The sequence below is a fragment of the Silurus meridionalis genome, chromosome 22, assembly GCF_014805685.1.
Source record: "Silurus meridionalis isolate SWU-2019-XX chromosome 22, ASM1480568v1, whole genome shotgun sequence".
Classification (NCBI taxonomy): Eukaryota; Metazoa; Chordata; class Actinopteri; order Siluriformes; family Siluridae; genus Silurus; species Silurus meridionalis.
The window spans coordinates 12,998,193-13,020,339 of NC_060905.1; the positions used below are offsets into that span (position 1 = coordinate 12,998,193).

Below are 22,147 nucleotides of genomic sequence, written 5' to 3' on the forward strand. Positions count from 1 at the left end.
ACTAAGAAATTACTAAATATTGTATTAGTTAAATATCATGTAATTACAGCAATACCTCGGTATGTGTCGGTAATTCATTTTGGCTTAGAGAACAGTTAGGTGGTAACATTTTTAACCACTTTGAGACATATGATTTAGGCTTAAATTGTACAGAAAACACAAAAGAAAACGATATCATAAGGTATCATGAGACTCTTCATGCATCTGTTTTATCGCGAGACTGCAGCTCTCACGAGTTTCATTGCTAAAGTTGGTGTTGAGTTCTGAGAATGTGACAAGTGCTGATTTTTCATTAAAATACCAATGTATTACTGTGTGTGTGTGTGTGTATATATATATATATATATATATATATATATATATATATATATATATATATATATATATATATATATTCTAAACATTAAGAAATTTCCAATGCTTTCAAATTGCATCTAACTAAATATCAAAACATTCAAGACTTCGTAAAAAGAAGCCCCTGAAGGAACAAGAGTTATCTAATCAGGCTTTTGCGTATCCAGCGGTAAAAAGCTCTGCAGAAACAGCTGGAAATAAAGCAGTCTCAATCTGCACATAGTCTGCAGGAGATTGCAGTCTGATTGGTTTCAGCCAACACAACTGGCATGAACGGATTTGAGTGACAACACCGTGCCCCTTCAGTGGATTTCCATCTGCTAATTTTCACATCACACCTGTTCAATTGCGTGCCACAATGTCAATAGCAGATTGCAGATTTTTGCACGTGCATCCTGCATCCTCGAAAAGACAATGTGTGTGCTGGTGGAGCTGAGGTGAACATATCCAGCTAACACAATCTCCTAGTTATCATTGCAAATAAATGCACAAATGTCACACATTTCACATTTTCTAACACAGAATGCACAGTAGGTCAGTCGTAGCACCTCGTCTGAAATTAAACCATATGTAAGGGAACTAATTTTCCTAGCCTTATTCTTCAGCCTCTTCTGACTTGTTCTCAAATCATATGTACAGTAGTACTGCACACAAAACAACAGACCTGCCTCTGTGTTAATGAAAAGAAGAAACATCCACATATCCTTCTTTGTGTGTGTGTGTGTGTGTGTGTGTGTGTGTGTGTGTGTGTTAGTGAGAGTGTTTTCAACCCCCCCCCGTGTCTTTCTGCACTTAAACTTGAATTAGAATGAGCCTCGTATGTGGAAAATGTGCACAGATGTTTGAATAAATAGGAGTATGGGTAAGACTCTGCTGACTGGAACTAATTTGAGCTGTGTTCTGCCATGTTGACGATGTCCACAATTCAACATGAGGCTAATATGTCAATAAAAATACAATAAGTATAAAAGTATAAAGTATAGTGTTCATATTATCTATCTATCTATCTATCTATCTGTCTGTCTGTCTGTCTGTCTGTCTGTCTGTCTGTCTGTCCCATCTAACCACACACTTACAGTCACTCCCATTCTTCCACTGGAACTAACTATATCTGCATCTCTGTCTCTCATTCTCTATTACTGTTGCTGTAATTCACTCTATCTATCTATCTATCTATCTATCTATCTATCTATCTATCTATCTATCTATCTATCTATCTATCTATCTCTCTCTCTCTCTCTCTCTCTCTCTCTCTCTCTCTCTCTCTCTCTCTCTCTCTCTATCTATCTATCTATCTATCTATCTATCTATCTATCTATCTATCATTTAAACTAAATATCCATTACAGATATCAGCTTTTTTATTACCTATTCCTCCATAGACATACATGACTACTGAATGATTCTGAACATTTGTCAGGGTTTAATGGATGAAAGTAGTTAGGAACAGTGGTTAGTTGCACAATGCTTAAAGATATATTCATGTAGTAAAAGGAGACAATGTAGAATTAATGCTTCTGTTCCTATTGTAGTGTCCACAGCTACATCCTGTAATGACCCTGGGTTTCCTACTAACGGCACACGCAGTGGGGACAGTAGAGAGCCCGGGGACTATGTGCTGTTCCAGTGTGACCCTGGTTATATCCTACAAGGAGCCAATAAGATCACTTGCACTGAGATCAACAACCGTTTCTTCTGGCAGCCGGAACCACCCACGTGCTCAGGTGACCACCTTTTGCACTACACAGACACTAGTTGCTGAGAAAAGCTGCATCTGTTTTAGTGAATTTGATACTGGGTAAATCACTTGGTAAATCATACTTTGATCCAAATGTTTAATTTTTCTTTTTAACTCTGCGACAATAATTGCATTTGACAAAAGGTTAATTAAAACATATCAGATAGTACCATAAGTGAAAAAATAAGTATTTGCCAATGCTTGTTTGGCTTTCTTTGAGAAATCTAAGTTTGTTCTTTCGAAAGTAATGGTAATTGACAACAGCAATTAGCAGCATGTAATTAGCTGCCTTATTCAATTAAAGCCACATTGCATAAAAAGCTGAGTCGCACAACAAACAATTCCAGGGCCGTTTCTAAGGTGATATCTAAAAAACCCAGGATAACAGATGTCAACTGACATTAGCGTCCTCTGCCTGCTGGCTCAATACACAGGTTTTTGTAACCAAATATAAAGATTAGCCAAATTGAATAAATCTTCTAAAATGAACAGAATCTAACGCACAGGAATGAATAAAATGAGAAATCGGGTTAAAGAGAAATGGGATAAACAGGACGGGGCAATTGATTGTGAGGTTTGGTCCAAAGATGCGTCAAAACAAACTCGATTTATCTGTCAATACGAGTTGTAGCAAAAACTCAGATAGTAATGTGTAAATGTTTGAGTGAGCTTGTAGCTTTTAACCTCTACAGGAGGCCAATGGACATAAATCGTTGTCTCAGTGCCTCTTTGGCAAGGCAGTTGTATTGATTGTTTGCAGTTTGTCCTAAAATGAAAAAGTGCGCCTTTGTCCTGTGTTCCAGCTCCATGTGGAGGGAACCTGACTGGCCCAAGTGGGCTAATTTTATCCCCCGAATACCCAGAGCCCTATCCTCATGGCCGAGAGTGTGACTGGACAGTCATCGTCACCCAAGACTACATCATCTCCCTCACATTCAACCAGTAAGCACACTCTTTATTGCGCCTTTACACTTTTACAGACATGCAGTTGTCATTTCGAGTCTAAATATTTTGTCAGTATTTTTGTCTGAAAACTTATGAGTATTCAGAGTTGGGTTACGAACAGGATTGAGTTAATTTTCTTTTTATGCAAATCGCATGAATTTCACATCTATAAGGTTGCCAGACATTTCTTACATAAAGCATCTAAGATTTTTCAGAAATGTTAAGTTCACTTCCTAAAAATACAATGTTCCTAAAGGAAATTCTGACTAAAGAAAACAATTTTATGATAAACAACTTAAAAATAATAATAAAAAGATAATAATATATTAATATTAATGGTATATTAATGAGTTGAGGTCAACATTGAAATAAACATCTAATAGACGTTTAGCATATTGCTAAATTTATAATGTAATATTTATTTTATTTATAATGGAATAACCACATGCCAATTTGATTTAATCTAACAATATGGATTCCTTTATACTGCAACTTATAAAATAGCACTTAATCCAGTACATTTTGAGCAACAATATAAATAGTGGTGGGGGAGGTGGTAGCAGTGGTTAAGGCTGTGGGTTTATGTCCAGAAGATTAGGGGTTTAAGCCCTGTCACCATTGGGGCCCTTGCACAAGGCCCCAGATCCTCTATGCCAGAGGTGTTGAGGGGTGCTGCAACAAGGCTGACCCAAACTTCCTACATCTCTGAAATATTTGAAGAAATAACAATTTCCCTGTGGAATCTTTTTTTATTAAAAAAAAAAAAAATTTCAATAAGCCTGGAGTGGTCAAAATACAGATATGTTCATTTTCAATATTATGGCCCCTAATCATTTACAGTGAGCATGGGCACTATAATACTTGTCAATTAAGTAAGTAGCACTTTAAGGCTAAGCATCATTCATTTTCTTATCTCTCCTTAGCTTTAGTTTAGAGCCCAGCTATGATTTTCTGCACATTTACGATGGACCTGACTCTCTCAGCCCACTGCTGGGAAGCTTCTACGGCACTGATGTCCCAGACCGCATAGAGAGCAGCTCCAATAAGCTTTTCCTGGCCTTCCGAAGTGATGCCTCGCTAAGCAGCAATGGCTTTGTCCTGCAGTACACAGGTAGGGCACCCCCTTTAGTGAGCACAGTCAATTATTTTCAGGAGCCATGTGAAGGGACACGATACAAATGTATGTCAAAAACCATCATATCCTGCTTTGCTTATTTACTGTGCATGGAATCTGTTTATCTTCTTGTTTTGCTCGAATACGGACGCGATATAAGACTGGTGTAAATGAGTTTTCTTAACAAACACGCTATTTGAATCTGCTTTTGAGTCTACTCCCTTCTGCAGTCAATGTAATTATCAACCGATAGGTATTAGGTGTTACTGAATATAAACGAGTTGCTAAAATTTTACAGAATACCTCTGGGGCTCATGCTTAAGCTGAGATTTGTTCAGTAATGCCAGTAATTTCAGACACAGCATGAGAGAAAAGTGAAAGAATATATTAGGATTGGTTAACTGGTAATTGATGCTATAATGGCATATAAGTGTTACATTTATTCTAAACTGTTTAGCAGTCATTTCATATATTTATACAGACAGCAGGGGAAGTGGTATCTCAGTGGTTAAGGTGCTGGGTTACTGATCGGAAGGTTGGGGGTTCAAGCCCTGATATTGCCAAGCTGCAACTCTTGGACCCTTAAGCAAGGCCCTTAACCCTCTGTGCTTCAGGGGTGCCTTATCATAGCTGATCCCAGCATTCGATACGTTACATAAGACTCTTTCTACTTACTATATTTTCAATTTACAATGGGGCCATCAGAACGCATCTCTATCGTAAGTCAGGGACTACCTGTATGTTATTGTATGTTATAAATCTATAAATGTGTGATTTTTTCCCCCCTCTTTATTTACAGTACATTAATTTTGTAAATTTACTGCCGTACAAGGAAATAAACAGTCTAGAATTTTTATGGTCGGTTTATTTAAACAGAGAGAGTCAAAAATCCAGAAAGGTTATAAATGAATTTGCATTTCATCAAGTGAAAAAAGTATTTGATCCCTTACCAAATTAGCAAGAATTCTGACTCCCACAGACCCAAATTAGTCCTGTCCCTTAAGGAAAGAACTCCTAATATCAACTCATTATGTGTATAAAATACACCAGTCACAGAATCAACCTCTTCCATGCAAACCTCTCCACCACCATGGGCGAGACCATGGAGCTGTCAAAGGACATCAGAGACAAGATTGTAGATCTGCACAAGGCTGAAATGGGCTCCAAGACCATCAGATTGTTGTCTTAGCTGTATGTTTTTGATCATTGTCATGTTGAAAGACCCATCTACGACCCATCTGAATCCTGTATACTGTGGAATAACGAACAGTGTCCTTTCAATCTGTTGGACCAAATGTGTCACTTCTAAAGCTGCAGAACTCCAGACACTAAATGCCTCACTAATGAGTTCTAATAAAGGAATAATGTGGAAAACACACAGCCTTTAGCTTGTTTGTCTGTGGGCTGTCGCTTTAGAACAGTCGTGTGTGTCTGCTTTGGCCTGGGCTCATGGCGGCCACCGCTATTCAGGCCAGTGTTCTTGGATCAGGTTACAGGAATCATCAACCTCTTAACAGACCAATCAGATTTTTCCAAGTCCCCAACTGGGTTTGATTGTCCTCCAAGGTGCAATGTGGGGGCTCGGCAGGGTTGAGCGATACTTAAATAAACACACACACACACACACACACACACACACACACACACACACACACACACACACACAGTCACGACTATTCTATTACATCTCAGTGCTTGCTGCCAGATCAAACACTTAGAATGCACAAGCACAAGCGGGCATACCGCCACAAACAGACACACACTGAGGCCCACACACACTCATGTACGCACACACACCTGTGCTACTCTTCAGGGCCAAGGCTGCAGTCCATTCTTAATTACAGACGATCGCCAGGCTTGTGGTGTGGGTGTGCAGTGAGGCCAGGTGCTTGCTAATGTCAGCTGTCAGGCTGCAGGTTGTGTGTGCTTGGCCGCGTGGAGCAGATTGCAGGCCTGCATCAGTGCTCCTCTCAGCCATGATGAGCGCAAGCCTGTTTCTCTCACATAGCATTGTTGTGTGTGAGTTAACCTGAGCTCCAGTTAAGCATGAACACTTCCTCTTCTATAGAGAGTGCATAAAAATCACTTTCTCTTCACATTGGTCTGTAGAAATGGCAATTGATTTCTAATTTGGTTTCAGATCGTCTCTTACACTCAGGCGCATGAAGCCTGATCTGTGAGTGACTGTTCTGTGTAGTCAGCATTCCTTCGTCCAGCCTAGTGTCACTTTCAATCTCTATTGTGTTTGCTTCAAGAACATACGTGCACCTCATCAGGATAGGGAGAAGGGATGGGGAATCAGAGCATAAACATCTCTTGCTGTAGGGGTGTGTATGTGTGTCAACGTTATTCTTGTACCCATTTTTATCTGAATTTATTTATACAGTGCATCCTGTTTGAATTAGGACTCCTTACTTGGGATAATCAACATAATTGTTGGACCTAGAAAGTGTTTTTGGAAGCTCTACTCCCTCACGATTATTAATAAGATCATTGGTTTTATCACACATTCACAAATCATCCACGTTTCCCCTTTCGCTCTCCTGCCGATGTCTCTTATTTCTTTTTCAATTTCATGCTGTCTTTCTCACTGTCTTTCTCGTTTTATTTCTCATGCAGAAAACCCCAGAGAGTCATGTTTCGAGCCAGGTCTTGTTCGTAATGGGACTCGAATTGGCACAGAGTTGAAGCTCGGTTCCACGGTCACCTACTACTGTGATAGCGGCTATACTCTGGAGGGAGAATCCATCCTCACCTGTGTCATGGGGGCAGACAGCAAACCTACCTGGAACAAACCGAAACCTGTTTGCATAGGTGAATAAAAATCTGACCTTAAAATTTGTTTAAAAACAATTCAACGCATAAGAAACACCTGGGATACTGTACATAATATATAAAATATTGAGGTGGTGGCGCAGTGGTTAAGGCATTGAATCCTAAGGTTATGAGTTCAAATCCCAACCACACCAGGCTGCTACTTCTGGGACTCTGAGCAACTCCAGAACTGCTCGGTTGTATGAATACAATAAATGTAAGGGCGCTCTGGATGAGGTCCTCTGCCAAATCTCGTAAATGTAAAAGGGTAAGGATTCAGAAATGGCATCACATACATGTAATAGTGTATCAGCTGCATGTATGCCGGCTCGCATGTAGATTGCACTGTCTTGTGCACCGTTTCCCTGGAGAGAGCGAAAGACATGTCCAATCCATGGAAACTCTTAGAAAACATTGCAATTTCACTTTGGCAAACACTGGGGACATCCACAGGAGCAGCTCTGCAATCAGACAAGGAAAGTAATTTAAGATCAGCGGAATGAGGTAGCAGTGGAGAGGAGATGGGAAAGACAGAAAATTAGTGTTTAATATGCTTTCTCTCTCTCTCTCTCTCTCTCTCTCTCTCTCTCTCTCTCTCTCTCTCTCTCACTCACTTTCTCTCTTTTCCCCATTCTCTTTATGCTTGTCTTATAGCTCTTTGTGGTGGCCAGTACTCCGGGCTGGAGGGAGTTGTGCTCTCTCCCGGCTATCCTGGAAACTACAGCAGTGGAAGAACGTGTCTCTACTCAGTGGTCGTCCCTAACGATTATGGTACAGTTTTACATAAAATAATCATAACCTTTGTGTTATTAAATAGGGAGGTGGAAGTTCAGTGGTTAAGACATTGGACATTAGATTGGGAGGTCATATGTTCAAATTCCAGCAACACCAAGCTGCCACTGCTGGGCCCCTGAGCAAGGCTCTTAATCCTCACCTGCTCAGTTGCTAAGTCACTCTGGATAAGGGCGTCTGCCAAATGCCAGAAATGTAAATACTGTAAAAGCATGTGTCCACCACATTGCAGTCATTTAGATATAAGGAGTATATGGATAGAAGAATGCTGAGGATGGAGCCACCAGGAAGGAGGAAAAGAGGACGGCTAAGGAAAAGGTTTATGGATGTGGTGAAGGAAGACATGCATTTTAAAAGAGGTAGATGTAGAGGACAGCTTGATATGGAGACCGATGATCCGCTATGGCGACCAAAAGCAAAAGAAGGAGGTTTTCTTTTACGCAAATAGCACCACCTGAGGTTTTCTGTTAATTATAATAGAAATATAAAAGGCAACAACAACTTCCAACAATCCCCCAAAAATAAATGTCAACCGTGAATTCTTTAAATAGCACTTTTAAATAGGCATTATTGAAATGCTTGATAATACATATAAGAGTTGCAAAAGTGCTCAAGTTTACACTAAAAGCAGTTCAGCAACTCATTGTTTGGTCTTGGATTCAGGTTTGCTTTAACAGTAAAGATGACCTGCATGGCTGAAAACCTTTATAGACATATTGTATCACATCATGCATCGCTCACTGTGTCTCCCTCCCTCTGCCTGACGAGGAGAGTAAATGAGAACTTGGGAGCTGCTGGAGGGTTTGTGAATGCAGCCATAGCTCATTTCACACCAGCAGGTGATACTTTACCACAGGATACTGTTGTCTGTGTCATAAAAGGTGGAGGTCATTTGGGCGATTCAGAGAGCCCTGCAGCATTGCACCATTGCTGGATTCGAACAAGAACATATTTTCACTTGGCTCAGGCATGAGTTGTGGAAATAGATAGATAGAATAGATAGTCATGGCACATGCATGGGGATTTTTAAACAGCTTTCTATGACCAAAAACCCATTTAAACCCTGTCCATTTTTTTGGTGCTTGTAGAGTCATGATACCTGAGGTCCCCACATTTCCAAGTTCTTTGGTCAATAATGTAATTTTTTTTTCTTACTTTTCTTTCTATATATCTCCCACCCTGTCTGCACCTGATAGTGGTCTTCAGCCAGTTCGCCTTCTTCCAGACAGCTCTGAACGATGTGGTAGAGGTTTACGACGGTCCAACGCAACATGCCCGGGTCTTGAGCTCCCTCTCAGGGTCTCACTCAGGTGAGCTCTAAACAGTTGACATGGAAAATCCATTGCCAGTGCCAATGATATTCAAGAAAATATGATTCATGCACATAAAAATGACCAATGTTGGAAATGTCAAAGTACACAACTAACAGAAATAAATGGTGACAATATTTACCTTCTACTTATTAATGCATCGCATTACTACTGTGAACTAGTGCCATGAACAGAAACAGATTTTTCTTTTTCCATTAAAAAGAAGAAGAAACCAACAGGATCCCATTTTCGCCAGATTAAAATAGAAAAAGTTTGCCATAATAAAGTTGGAATTGCAAGAAACAAACTGAAAATTGGCAGAAATAGAGTCAAGTTTGTAAAAAAAAAAAAAAAAAAGTTGTAATTGCGATGAAAAAAAGTTGGAATTGTGAGAAATAATGTCGGAATTGCAAGAGAAAAAAGTCTGAATTGCAAGAAATTAATTCGGAATTGAGAGATAAAACGTCTGAATCTCAAAAAATAAAGTCTGAAAAAAAATATTATGGATATAAAGAATATTAGTGCAATTCATTGAAATATTTTGGGTCAGAATATCTGGCCTGTGCATTGCATCTAGGAAAGTGGTAGCTCAGTGGTTAAGATGTTCAACTTCTGATCAGAAGCTGCCACTTCAGGCCCCTGAGCGTTAACCCTCACCTGCTCAGTTGTATAATTGAATTTTGGAGATAAGGATAAGGACATTTTTCACATGTCACAAATGTAAATGTTTTTTCTGTTTTGTCAGTCACACATATAATAAAATGTTTAAAGATCGAAAAAAAGTCAGTGACACTTCACAAGCTTGTATATATTTAATATTTCTATGAAACCCTGGTTCTGTTTTCAACTGGTTTCATTGGGTTTTTAAATAATTGAAAACAGCCTGTTAAACTTTACTCTGTCTGGGACTTTTTTACCAGCAGCAATAACTGTGTGCACATTCCTAATTATTGGAGTGCACTGTAGCCGAGAGGAGGAAAACACTGAGTTTCTGTATTTAACATAGCAGACTTAATGACTCATAAAGTCAGAGTTAAGCAAGGCAGAGTTAAATACAGAAAGCTATTACTTTAGGAAAAAAATTGACAGTACCTTGTTAGCAGAGGTGAAGTAACAAAGTACAAATGCTTCGTTACTGAACTTAATCTGATTTTTCTGGTATTAGTACTTTACTGTTTATTTTTCAGACAACATTTTACTATTATTCATAACATCTTTACCGAATATCTGGACTTTCTACTTCTTACATTTTCTAAACAGACTCGTTACTTTAGTTTTAATCTATTAATTTGGTGAAATAGTCAATATTCTTTTCTTCTCACTGCACCAATTTCAGCCCATCAACTGCTTTCTGTCATTGCATGGCTATTTCAATCTACCGCTGGTGTATAATTTCCTGGCTCTCACACACCACAGACGTATTCTAGTTTATGAATCGTACAATGAGCGTGGCAGAAGGCAAGAATTATGGGGTTAACGTGGATATGACAGAGGGAGTCAGTGATGTAAACATGACTGAGAACAGATCACCTTATCATTATCATCTTTCCTTTGCTTGTGTTCTATATGGTCTATATGTTCAGCCTGGACATATTAATTAGGTAACATCATTTAAAATTAATTTTTTGTATTAATATATTAATTAGGGCTGTCAAAATTCAAACGCGAATTCATTTTAACGGCACTAAATTGTATTAGCACGCTATCATTGCAGCGCGCATTTCTGTTTGACCATTTTTATTAAAAAATAAATAAATAAATAAATAAATATAAAAGAGGTGGAATCAAAACTTTCATCGCAACATAGATTTATTCATGACATCCTTTCTTGACTAAATATAAATAAATAAACTCCACCGAAAAAAAAGTTTAATTAGTAAACATTTGTTTTTTGATGCGCCAAGTCTCAAATCAGTGGCAAAATTTGCCATGATTCGCACAATTAACCCTCTGGGGTCGTCAAACGCATCGGCGCGTTTTGTGGGGTTTTTTCCTCATAACGCCAAAGTAAACATAAATTACTGTCTTTTTTTGTTCATACAGAGAAGAAAAATATATCATTTTTATCTGTAGAATCTACGTTTATGTGTATACACTCATAATAACAACAAAACGCTGTGGTTTTGTAAAACAATGGGAATGGGTATGGTGCCCTCTCTGTCGTGTAAATAAAATTACCTGAATCTCAGTGAATACTTGCCTTACAAACATAAAAAATTTGTGTTGAAAAGCTCGAAATGTCTTTTACATAAAGCAGTTCACATAAAAAACAAATATTCTCTGATTATGTAATCGGTATGAAAGTTAGAAGAGGTACAGCTTTTTTTGGTATCACCTCATTAACCGTCCGTGTGGAAACATAGCAAAAGTTTCGTATGTAATTTAAACCATCATAATTACTTTAAAACCTTGACTTTTTTTTTGCCTTCAAGCTCTATGTTGAGTTTGGTTCCACTAATAATATACATACATTTGCATAAATCATCCATATTTGTCCATGTCCATGTTGCTTAGTGTATTAAAAAAAAAGTATTAATATATGGTACATTTAGAACAGATAGAAATGTGCGATTAAGTTGCGATCAAACATTTTAATCGATTGACAGCCCTAATATTAATATGATGTGAGGTCTAGTTACCAGCGTGACTCTAAAACAGGTAGTAGTAATGGCTTTTTACTTAAGTACATGTCAGAGCCCAAACCTCTTTACTTTAACTTAAGTAAAAATGTGTAATCAGTGCTTCAACTTTTACCAGACTATTTTAAAACATGAATATCTGAACTTCTACTTAAGTGATAGATGTGTGTACTTTTGCCACCTCTGCTTGTTAGCGTCAACACTGACACACATTGTGCGTCAGAGCATGACACACTCTTTGCGCATTGTGGCTGATTTTCTCAAATTCCTCCTGTCCTTAGTCACATGTAGCCTGTAAGTGTAAGTTCCTGCTAGATCTCATGCGATCTATTTTAAAGAACATAACCTGCACATTGACTCTGGATATCTCGGGTAGAGAAAAAGACTGTGCCATAGACATGTGTAGCGTTTGAACATTATGAAAAATCGAAAGTGAAAGGTTGAAAGTGAAGACAATATTTCAGCAAGCTCTCATATATTGGTTGAATATCAAAAAAAATCAAATACTGGCATCATTGACAGCTATTTCAGCAGTCACTTGTCAGGCAGCTTAACATATCTATAATAAAAAAAAAGAAACACAGCACAATGTATTAAATGCTACATTTTCTAAGTAAATATGAAGTACTGAAGTACAGGAAGGAGCCTTCACCCAAGATGGCATTACTGCCAAGCCATTAAAGTTCTTCACACAACAGAATTTCGTTGTGTGTAGCATTCTAGCAGCATCGATGATAATAGTAGGATGGTGGAAATAAGCTGCGGGTGTAAATAAATAAGCAGTCAGGGCTTCTCTACACCTTGCTCCACTCCAGATTATTAGCTGCCAGTCTGACAGCTGCTCATAACTCCATGTTCTAATAACTAGCCAGCATGCCCCAGGCTTAGATGGTGGTGCTGGTGTAACCTAACACAAGCCATGACTGTACATGGCGTGTCAAGTTCTCCTCTCTGATCTGCCTGCCAATAATAAATCTGGGGCTCAGCAAAATTCAGGGAACTGCAGGTAGACATCGATTCTCTTTCCACCCATCTCATGCTCTCACATACACACGCACACCCGTTTTGAAACACGAAGCTTATGCTAATTAATGAGATACACAGGTAGGATGGAGAGAGTAGGGATGAAAAGATGTAAGGATGAAAGATATAATGCATAAATTTGTGTCCAAAAAGATTTCCTCAGCCACAGGAAATAGATTTCATGGCAAGGAAATATGATCCGCTGCTAGATTGAAGAGAAGCTCTTTTAGGGGTTTGAAACTGTTATAGTGAAGGTGATTTGTTTACCCAAGCTAAATCATATAATTATTATTGTATTTGGTTTCTTTGCTTCGATTCACAGTCTTTTTTTCCCCTTCATCAAATTATAGCTTTTTGCTAAATCGGATGTAAATAGCTCATAGCAGGTTTTGTACTTGAGCCCTGATGATTTCACAACAGTTTGAATCCTTGATATGATTAATCAAAAAATAAAAAAGGCAATAATGTGCGGTGGGTGGATGCTGTTGTGGCTGAATTCTAGCAAAAAAAAGGACAATTTTTGAGAAATATTTTGGCCAAATAATAAAAATTACATTATACAGAGCTGTGAAAAAAAGTATGCGCCCCTTTTCTGGAATTTTTTTTATTGTTGTTTTGCATAGATTTCAGATTTAAATGACAGATTTAAATTTAAATGTCTATACCTTCTTGGCCCTATAAGAAAAAGTAACCGCCCCTAAACGTAGTAAGTTTGACAAATCAGGAGGACAATGTGTTTTCACAACACTGTACAGTATACACATATAGATAGATAGATAGATAGATAGATAGATAGATAGATAGATAGATAGATAGATAGATAGATAGATAGATAGATAGATAGATAGAAAATATTTAATCAGTATGAATATATGAGTAGCTCTGTTTTAATATACAGTATTATACACATCCTCATATGGGCTTTAGACGTTTAAATTCAGCATTCACCATTAAAGACACACTGATGGCTGTGACTCTTTACTATTACTAAACTATTACTTCTTATGCAGGTGAGTCGCTGCCACTGGCCACCACCAACCAGATCCTAATCCGCTTCACTTCGAAAGGACACTCTTCATCCAGAGGCTTTCACCTCGTCTACCAAGGTAGTGATGTGGAGTTTTGGCTGCTGTTTGTGTTGTTGCTTTATCACATCCACCACCCAGAGGCTGGAGAGTCTCATCATCATCCATTTTTAGGACTGCAGACTCCAATGTGGGGGAGAAAGTTGAATAATTTAAACATGCTCTTACCAACATAAGCACACACACACACACACACACGTTAACAAATGACACAGTGAATGTAGTGGCTGCTTTGGGATTCCCTCGCAGCATGGCTCCACAATCTTTCTATCTCTACAACAGATGACCTGGCTTTTACGAACTGAGATGGTATTAGAGTATTCTTCTCGTTTTCACTGTGCTGCAGTCCTGCACCTTCATCTGTTTTAACAATATATCGAAATATAAAAAATGTATAAAATATATAAAGAGCAAGAAAAAATGTTAGTTTTTAATTCCATATCTAGTTGAATAGATCTACACCACTGGGATACATGTTTTTTTCCAGCAATATGTGATTCTTCCTCGAACTGTTACCGCAATGTTAAAGTTAGATAATTGTATCTCTGGATGCTGTAGTATTACATTTCACTTCACTTCAACTAGAAGACAAAAACCCTTTTCCAGCATGGAAATGCCCCTGTGCACAAAGCGAGCTCCATGAAGATTTACATGGTTTCGATCTACAGGTCAAATCTTCAGTGATCTGCTATAGAGCTTTTAATCCTATAAAACACCTTTGGGACTCTGGAACTCTGACTGCATCCCAGGCCTCCTCACCTCACATCCCTACCTGATTTTACTTACACCCTTGTGGGTAAATGATCACAAAAACACCCAAAAGTCCAGTGGAGCATCTTCCCAGAAGAGTGGAAGATATTATGACAGCAAATAGGGGATCATTGTGGAATGGTTAGGTGTTTACAAACTTTTGGCCATATCTAGTGGAAGAGCTTTAAATCCATCTAAATTTTATTGCAGTAAACCGTGTAATATCTGTGCTTGTTCAGAAATATACAGATCAAAAAGAATAAATCTGGTCAGCATCAAAAAGACATTCTCAAGTGTGCTTTTACAAAAATTAATTCAGCAGCAAGAAATGGATTTATGTATCAGTATTATATCAAAGCTCACAGTTTGTATTAATAAGAGACAAAACATTTTATTTTTTCTTCCTTTACTAATTATATTAATTGTTGTGGAATGTCTGTGAAACAAGTTTCCTTATTTTACAGTATGTCCATCAATATCCTGATTTTTGCTCTTTTAAAGGGAATAAAACAAACATAAGCCTCATGGCATCTTACTGAGAAACCAGTAAGTGTTTTACACTAAAAATGTTCCTATTTCAAACATCCTAGTAACAAATATACCTCTAAATATAAGGATAAAAATTGTGCAATTTGTTCAACACCATATTATGTATAATTTGTACCAATAATGTCCCTGTGTGTGCTGTTACTATGTAAAATAAAAGATATTAAAATTGGTATGGGAATTAAATCTAGCCTGATTTGAATTACTGCAGCTTTGTACAGTGTGAGCTGCTGTCATAGGAAATGAATGACACCTTCTGGCCAATCAGAGTGAATAATTCAGAAGATATAGAAAATGTGAAATTTGCCGGTCAAACACCCAAGATAAAAATATAAATTAAATTAAGTATATAAATAAGTTCAGGAATTTTATATATGTATATAAATATATATTATACATACTACTGTATGTCAAGGATTGATTTGTTTATTTCTTCAATTTATGTTATGTACTATTTAATTCTTTTTTTGTTGTTGTTTCTTGTAGCCGTCCCAAGAACCAGTGCCACTCAGTGCAGCTCGGTCCCAGAGCCCAGGCACGGCAGACGCACAGGGAACAACTTCGCTGTAGGAGCCGTGGTGCGGTTTGAATGTAACGCAGGCTATGTGCTGGAAGGCCCCAGTGCCATCGAGTGCCTGACAGTTCCTAATGCCCTGGCACAGTGGAACACCACCATCCCCAGCTGCATAGGTGAGAAAACACTCCTGAGGCTAGCAGTGGTTTTATCTTGACTGCACACATGTACTGCCCCAGGCACTAGCACTCAGAGTTCGGAGTCCTGCTGAGTGTACAGTATGTTTTGTCTGTTGAAAACGCAGCACCATGTTTAATGTATACTCTTTATATCACTCGTATTTCTTGACCTTGCAGATTTTGTCTGCATAGGATACTCAGCAAGTCTACATCACTTTCAACTTGTGTCCATGCTACTGTCACTGTGTAACTTTTATACGCTATGGATCTAATGATCTTACATTCTTTAAAGTGGTCGCAGGGATTTTAGGTCAGCACATATTTTTGCAATATATGGAAGTTGTGCATCAGCCAAACTGTACCAGAAGGCATCCGTACCATTCATTTTTTTACTAATCTGTCACTCATGTTAAGAATACAGAGCATCTCGATAGATACTGCGACCATAAGGCCATGTAGTTTATGTAGACGATATCTATAATATGCGCACTGATTTGGAGACTAAGTAGCTTGAATAAGATTTTTTTCTGTAAAAAAAAAACAAAAAACAGACTGTTCTTTTTTTGTGAACATAACACAGTTTCGGCCAATCTTATTTTCATCTTGAATACATATAGAGTCGTTTTGCATCCTTTATATCTCTTAAGAGTCTTTAGTTTTGACAGATTCATATATAAAAGATACAGCCTTCTCTCTGTAAACAGCCGAGCTCCGGGCGGAGCTAAACAGTCACGAGCAGCTTTTGAGTAGAGATCGCCTACAAGCTGTGACATCGCTAAAATAATACAGGAAAAAAATCTACTAGTCTTAAATAAACTATGGCTAACAATCGGATCTAGCCGTACATATCTGATCTAGAATCAGATCCTGAATCTAAAATTGAAAAATAAGAACAACAGCAAGACGTGTCTATATAGTAAGTACTGAACAAGGATTTACTTCTCTCACATCTAAAACCACACTTCTTTGAATACATTCTTCTCCAGCAAGTCCTGCCCCACCCCCACCCCAATTTAGATTTTGAACACATTACTCACACTAAAAGTATGCATTTTATATCCACCATGTTACAGTATGTTATATGATCATGAATATAAAAATATCTAATAAGAAAATCAAGTGACAAATGTGACATACAAAAGATCCAGGCCGAGATCAATCAGAACGACGTTTATGCACTTTGACTGAATTAAATATTTAATGAAGCTTTTTAATAAGTCTGTTTTAAAAGAAGATCTTAGAAGTTGTCATAACTAATAATTTAGATTGTTGCACTGCCATTGCAGCATCATGCATTATTAAATGTCCTCATCTTAATAATGAGGTTGCCACTGAGCAAAGTTATAGAATCGCATGAAATAGTTAGAAATTTTGGTGTGTAAAGTTCTTTTTTCTTTGGATTAAGTACTAAGGTTGCTCCATGTTCTAAAGTATATACGTTTACAGTATAAACCAGAGTATGTACAACAATATAAATATAAAACATATCAACCGTTTTCAAGATTCAAGAGTTTATTTGCAAACGTACAGGAAGCAGTCTGTTACACCATACAATTAAATTCCTACTATGTGAATCCTCCCAACAGCCGATGACATAAATTATGACAACAAAAGGGAAAAACGACGTAAAAACGCAAGTTTACAATGTTACTATAGTGCAAAAGCATGTCCTGACCCATCTAGCATTAACAGCACTAACTTCTTCAGCAATTTTAGTTGCAGTAGCTCGTCTGTTGGATCAATGCATCAGTGAGCCTCAGCAGCCCATGACCCTGTCACCGGTTCACCACTGTTCCTTTCTTGGATCACTTTTGATAGATACTGACCACTGCAGACTGGGAACAGCCCACAGGTCGTCTAGACATCAATTTGGCCCCTTGTCAAACTCACTGAAATCCTTACGCTTGCCCATTTTTCCAGCTTTAAACACATCATCTTTGAGGACAAAATATTCACTTTCACTAACAGGTGCCATGATGAGGAGATCATCAGTGTTATTCACTCACCGGTCATAACTATGCCTAATTGGTGTATAATTAGTGTACAGAATGCAGTGTTAACATTTGGACATGCATCTGCAAAGTCCTGCAGAGAAACTGTAGACATGTTTATATTGAGAGTATATATATATCAGAGAGTAATCTGTGTATACAGTGATCAGGGGAAAGGCAGCGGATGGATATCATTCACAAGCCTAATGGCCTGTGACCAAAAAAAAGAATTTTCGGCCTTGAAAAACTATTACTAGTATATAAGTGTATTATTATTTATTTTTTCAATTTTGGATCAGTGTGTGATGCGTGCAAATTTGAAATGGTCCATTGTATCTGGCACACTTTTTCTCTGTGGCACTCTGGGAGAGGAGTGAAGGTAAATAGGCTTGAGGGTTCTCCTCCTGAGACAAGCTTGTCTCACACACCTTCCCCTGCTTGCCTAACAAGCTTGCCATGGCCTCCAGCACATTGCACACACTTTACATACACACACACAAACACTAACACACACGGCTGTGCAGGTGCCGCTGCAGGTACGTTGTGCACTGATCTGCACACACAGTCCTAAAACAGACACTACAGATGCTTGCCTCTGCGCTCCACTGCAGCTGCCAGATGTTTGGCCATGGGAGCTCCAGCAGAGAAGCCAGTACCTGGGTGTTATTTCCACATTTACTTATAATGACTTTTTTGTTGTTTTTCAGTTCCCTGTGGAGGAAATCTGACCCAGCGCACAGGCACCATTCTGTCTCCTGGTTACCCTGAGCCCTACCTAAACAGCCTGAGCTGTGTGTGGAAAATCACCGTGCCTGAGGGATCGGGGATACAGGTAGATTCCTCCACAAAGCACAATACATCTCTGACTTTCAATCGAAAAAAGTGAATGATAGCTCTAGTCAAACTCAAATATATTCGTATCTCAGCTTTGAGTGTGAAAGATGTGGTCCATTTTGATTTGTCCAATCAGCAGCCATCTTGGCAACGCTCCCTAGCCGTTATTTCCAGTCATACAAGACAAGGTTCCTATCTACTTTAATGGGAAAAGACCTATAAATCTAAAGCCTATGGTGTAAAGAATAATCTCTTCTCTGTGTCCAATACCACAAAAACATATTTGCACATCTCTTCAAAACCATGCAGGACAAGTATTTGATGGCTGTTGTCTGAATCCCTAATTGAATATGAATAATGAATAATCCCTTCATATACGTTCACAACATGGCAAAATGTGGTGCTGATTCAAACCCATGACCTTTCAGTCAGTAATACAATTCTCAAATAATACAATTTCACAAGCTGGCAATTATAGTGTAAAAAGACTGAAAAGTGCATCTGCAATTCATGTCTCTATGTGTTTCCATTTAAAACACATATTCAAACAAAATAATGTATTCATATTTAGTTATATAAGAGTGGCACAGTTTACGAAGCCTAAACCAGGGTTTACTGATACATTACTAGCACCTGTCTTGTTACACGAGGATAAATAGATGCACAATAAATCGCAATGGATTTTATTCTGTAAAGCTGATTTGGGACACGTTTTATTATTAAAAGCACTATGCAAATAAAACAATATCAATTGAATTTAATTGTGCCAACATAAAACACTGACCATATTAACAAAGCACAACACTACACCATAATAAAGGATGCATATCACTTCGTCTACAGAGCTGCTTTAGGAATCTCTGACCACAGCCTGGTTCATCCTCTCACTACATACAGGCAAAAACTTGAATCTGTAGTAAGGACTGTAAATGAAACAGAGCAGACATTACAAACCTGTTTGGAGTGTTTTTGAAGCTGCTGTCTCTGATCTGAATGAGCTCACAGACTCTGTAACATGTCAGTCTCTGTTAGGATATTCCTTCCAGGAATTATTTAACATACAACAATGATAAGCCATGTTTCAAAAGAGGATGTCCACAGAAATGGGGACAGAATCTTGTACAATCAGGGCAGGAACACACTGACAAAGGAGATCAGCATAGCTACGAGGTACTACTCTAAAAAGCTGTAAAATCAGTTTTCAGCCAATGACCCTTCTTCAATGTGGAAAGGTTTGAGAGACATCTCAAGCTAAAAGACACCATCCCCCAGCTCTGTAGGGAATCAACTGTTAAATGACCTGAATGAGTTTTGCTGCAGATTTGAAACTCCCGGTCTCCCAACTCACACCCATCCTGAACATTTCACCATTTAACCATCAACATCTTCAACAGCTCGACTCTTCCCCCCTCCTGTACTTCAGATCAGTGAAAATGATGTGTGTCAGGTCTTCAGGAAACATAAAGGCAGGAAATCACCAGGGCCAGACGTCGTTTCACCAGCCTGTCTAAAAACCGTTGCAGACATGCTGGCATCCATCTTTTCACAGATCTTTGACAGATTACTGAAACTGTGTGAAGTGCCTGCCTGTTTCAAACAATCCACCATCATCCCCATTCCAAAGAAACCAAAAAACACTAGACTTAACGACTACAGAGCGATTGCCCTAACATCTGTGATCATGAAGTCATTTGAGGGACTGATGTTAGCTTATCTGAAGGACATAAACAGACCATTGCTAGACCCCCTGCAGTTTGCTTACCGAGCAAACAGGTCTGTGGATGATGTGATCTTGGGATTGCCCTATACCCTGCAACATCGGAACAAATGTGACTTATGTGGGAATCCTGTTTGTGAACTTCCAGTTCTGCCTTTAATACCTTAATTCCAACACTCCTCCAGACCAAACTAACCCAGCTCTCCATTCCTAGCTCTACCTGTTAGTGGATCACCAGCTTTCTGACAAGTAGGCGACAGGTAGTGAGACTGGAAATTCATGTCAAACAGCCATATTATCAGTGAATAAATCTACACTGGAATAGTAAATTACAAACTTAAGATGAATCAGTCTGCAGCTGTTTATTTGTTTATTAAAGTTTTGTTTTTCATAAACAAAGTAAAAATTAGAAAGTGTTAGTTTAAGTGTTTCAGGAAGAGGTGGGTCTTAACCCGTCGCTTGAAGATAGACTCTTTGGACATCTAGGAGAAGTTGTCATCTTGGTGCGAGAACATAGAAGAGCCTTGAAGTATACTTACCTATTTCCCTGAGAGAGGGTGGTACGAGTCGAACAGTGCTAGAAGATCTCAGGCAGCGTGGTGCAGTGCCAGGAGTGATGTGTTGAGTGATGTTTTGGGTCATTTGCAGTGGACGAATAGCGTTCAGAGTAACAGAGTTGCAGTAACCCAGTCTCAACTGACACGAGACTAAACAAGCACCTGAGCAGTCTGTGTGGACAAAAATGGTCAAATCCTTTGGATGTTGTAGAGAAGGAATCGACAGGAACTAGCCACATTAGCAATATGTGAGGTGAAGGACAGTTGATTGTCCATAGTTACCCCAAGGTTGTGAGCAGTGCCTGAAGGGGAGAGCAGAGAGTTATGAAGAGTGGGTTGAGTTTTAGTTGATGAGCACTTAACCACAAAAATATGTCCGCCAAGCATACCGAGATCCGAGCAGAAGCTGTGGTATCTGAGGGGGAAAAGATGAGTTGAGTGTCATCAGCATAGCAGAGGTCAGAAAATCCATGTAAGGATATAACTTTACCAAGACAGTGAGTATAGAGGGAGAAAAGAAGAGGACCAAGCACTGAGCCTTGTGGGACACCAGTGGAGAGTCTGCATGGGCAGATGTGGAACCCCTCCATGTTATTTGGTATAAGCAACCTTCCAGGTAGGAAGCAAAACCATTCCCAAGCTGCTCCATGGATGCAGAGGCTCCTAAGGGTAGACAAGAGAGTCTTGTGGTTGACTGTGTTGAAAGCTTGAAAGCAGCTGAAAGGTCAAGGAGGATGAGCACAGATGACAGTTTGGCTGATGGAGCAGCATGTAGTTTCTCAGAGACAGCCAAAAGGGCCATCTCTGTGGAATGTGCCGCATTGAAGCAAGACTGCCTTTCTGTTTACCCCTCTGTCACGCTCCTGAACCTTGCAGATGACACTGCAGTTATCTACCTTATCAAGACAATGATAAGTCTTCACACAAAGCAAGGTTTAGCAGATGGCTGCCTGGTGCAGACACAACAATATGAAACATTAGAGATGATTGTGGATTTCAGGAAACTCCTCGCACTCCCCCCATTTACCATTATGAACAGCACTGTGGCAGCAGTGAAGTCATTCAGGTTCCTGACACCAACATTTCTTAGGGCATGAAGTGGGACAATCGACACCATTGTTAAAAAGGCCCAACAGTGGATGTAATTCCTGTTACTTCGATAACTGCCTGGTTTAGATCACACAATTAGACATCAGAAGACTAGAGAGTATGGTTCGAACAACTGAAAGTACTATTGGTGCCCCCC

General features: G+C 38.9%; 1 protein-coding gene across 3 annotated transcripts in view; it reads left to right on the forward strand.

Annotated features, from left to right (window-relative positions):
• Positions 1-22,147, forward strand: part of csmd2 (CUB and Sushi multiple domains 2) — a 359,814-nt gene that overhangs the window by 252,888 nt on the left and 84,779 nt on the right. For all 3 annotated transcript variants that reach the window (XM_046834777.1, XM_046834778.1, XM_046834780.1), the window contains exons 27-35: positions 1,886-2,077; positions 2,895-3,033; positions 3,960-4,147; positions 6,770-6,964; positions 7,619-7,735; positions 8,953-9,066; positions 13,739-13,834; positions 15,596-15,799; positions 18,501-18,625. In XM_046834777.1, coding sequence (XP_046690733.1) covers positions 1,886-2,077; positions 2,895-3,033; positions 3,960-4,147; positions 6,770-6,964; positions 7,619-7,735; positions 8,953-9,066; positions 13,739-13,834; positions 15,596-15,799; positions 18,501-18,625 — 1,370 coding nt within the window. The remainder of the gene's footprint in view (positions 1-1,885; positions 2,078-2,894; positions 3,034-3,959; positions 4,148-6,769; positions 6,965-7,618; positions 7,736-8,952; positions 9,067-13,738; positions 13,835-15,595; positions 15,800-18,500; positions 18,626-22,147) is intronic.